We start from the raw sequence: 2,207 nt of genomic DNA on the forward strand, positions 1-2,207 counted from the left end.
CACCAACCAAGACAATATCATGAATCTGAGACTTGTCCAGTTTGGCATCCCTAAGGGCTTTCTCCACAGGGTCCAGGGTGCCACGGAACAAGTCAGCATTCAATTCTTCAAATCGGGCACGGGTAATAGAGGTATAGAAGTCGATTCCTTCATAGAGGGAATCAATCTCAATACTGGCCTGGGTGCTGGAAGAGAGTGTGCGCTTAGCACGCTCACAAGCAGTACGGAGGCGACGGACAGCCCTCTTGTTTTCACTGATATCCTTCTTGTGTTTACGCTTAAACTCTGCAATAAAATGGTTAACCATGCGGTTGTCAAAGTCTTCTCCACCCAAGTGAGTATCTCCAGCTGTAGATTTGACCTCAAAGATTCCATCCTCAATAGTGAGGATTGACACATCAAAAGTGCCACCACCTAAATCAAAGATCAGCACGTTTCTTTCTGCTCCAACCTGAAAGTTAAAATACAAATCATTTATTTTCATGTTTGTGATAAATCAGTTTTGACTCAGACATATACAGAACATGTATGTACCTTTTTGTCTAAGCCATAGGCAATAGCAGCAGCAGTTGGCTCATTGATGATTCGAAGTACGTTGAGACCAGCAATAGTTCCAGCATCTTTGGTAGCCTGACGCTGAGAGTCATTAAAATAGGCAGGTACTGTGACGACAGCGTTGGTAACCGTCTAGCAAGAAAAAACATTAAAACAAGTTGGATATGCAAAAATACATCTTCATCATTCTAGTTTTACCACTCACCCTTGAGTCAGCCAGAACCCCACACTACCAAGAAATCTGGTAACCTCCACATCCTCCTGCACTATGGTACTCACCTTCCCAAGGTAGGCTTCTGCGATTTCCTTCATCTTTGTCAGGACCATGGATGACACCTCCTCTGGGTAAAAACTCTTTGTCTCTCCCTTGTATTCTACTTGAACCTTAGGCCTGCCAGCATCATTCACCACCATGAAGGGCCAATGTTTCATATCAGACTGGACAACAGCATCATCAAATCTTCGTCCAATAAGTCGTTTGGCATCTATCAAAGATATCAAACACTGTTACCTTGGATTTCATAATACATCATTTTTTCACTAAAAACTTAAACTCACCTTCCTACTGACTAAATGCTGTCAATGCAAGTTCATACAACTAAATGGATTCAACTTCTGAATAACCATGATACTACAATTAGATTTTGAAAGGATAATTAAGTTTCCTACAGGTTTATCTTTTCTTATTCTCAAGGATTTCATGGCCGCCTCACACTTAACAGCTTCTCAAATTACACACTGCATAAATCCCTCAAATTCACAATACAATAAGGCTTACCAAAAACCGTGTTGGTGGGATTCATTGCGACTTGGTTCTTTGCTGCATCACCGATTAACCGTTCGGTATCAGTAAAGGCGACATAGCTTGGGGTGGTTCGGTTCCCCTGATCATTGGCAATTATTTCCACCTTTCCGTGCTGGAAGACACCCACACAAGAATAGGTGGTGCCAAGATCAATGCCAACTGCAGGTCCTTTAGACATGGTTGCTAAAAGGGGAAAAAAGGGGGGGGAGGGTAAAAAACCGGATTAAACACCAAGACATTTACCAAGTCAACGCAAACTGGTACGACCACTCTGAAAATTCTACTTAGCACCTCACCCAAGAAACTCTGTCCTTGTCGGAAATAATCACGCGGGAGGATCACAGCAAGCGTGTAAAGCGCTGCAGTAAGGTTGCCTTGCCAACCGCGGAGGCCGCCGCAGACAGAAAAACCGGCAAGGAGGGTCTGTTCTGCGGCATAGCTGAACACGTGGTCCCGTGCCCCGGGCTGAACCTTAGCCCTGCCCCCTACCCGTACTCAAAGCCGCAAGGCCTGCAAATGCCCTAAAGCCCCCTCCCCCATCTTGGAGCCGCGCCAATGACGGCTTCCTCTTTTAAGAACACTGGATCTTAAAAGAAGGAAACAGAGCCGCCGACTCTTAAGCCGCTGGCTCCACGCCCTGTAGACGAGTGCAGCCCCTTTCTCACCGCATGGCCTCCCACGCCGCCTTCCCTCCGTGCCCCGCTCCTCGGTCGCGATTGGACCCCTGGGCTGCCGCTTCCCCTCAACAAAGCCCCCCAATCCAGGCAAAAGAATTGCCAGACACCACCCCCCGCCTGAGATTGTTCAGAAAGTCCCAGGCGGCCGCAAATCCATGCAGCCTGCAGAC

The 2,207-nt window shown here is 46.9% G+C and overlaps 1 protein-coding gene across 1 annotated transcript in view; it reads right to left on the minus strand.

Annotated features, from left to right (window-relative positions):
* The window catches only part of HSPA8 (heat shock 70kDa protein 8), a 4,412-nt gene extending 2,205 nt beyond the window's left edge, over positions 1 to 2,207 (minus strand). Inside the window, exons 1-4 of the mRNA XM_010830509.1 lie at positions 1,334 to 2,207; positions 835 to 1,040; positions 535 to 687; positions 8 to 451 (exon numbers count right to left, since the gene is read on the minus strand). Of these exons, the coding sequence (XP_010828811.1) occupies positions 8 to 451; positions 535 to 687; positions 835 to 1,040; positions 1,334 to 1,538 (1,008 nt within the window). The 5' untranslated portion in view covers positions 1,539 to 2,207. The remainder of the gene's footprint in view (positions 1 to 7; positions 452 to 534; positions 688 to 834; positions 1,041 to 1,333) is intronic.

The sequence above is a fragment of the Bison bison genome, unplaced genomic scaffold (assembly GCF_000754665.1).
Source record: "Bison bison bison isolate TAMUID 2011002044 unplaced genomic scaffold, Bison_UMD1.0 scf7180017864518, whole genome shotgun sequence".
Taxonomy (NCBI): domain Eukaryota; kingdom Metazoa; phylum Chordata; class Mammalia; order Artiodactyla; family Bovidae; genus Bison; species Bison bison.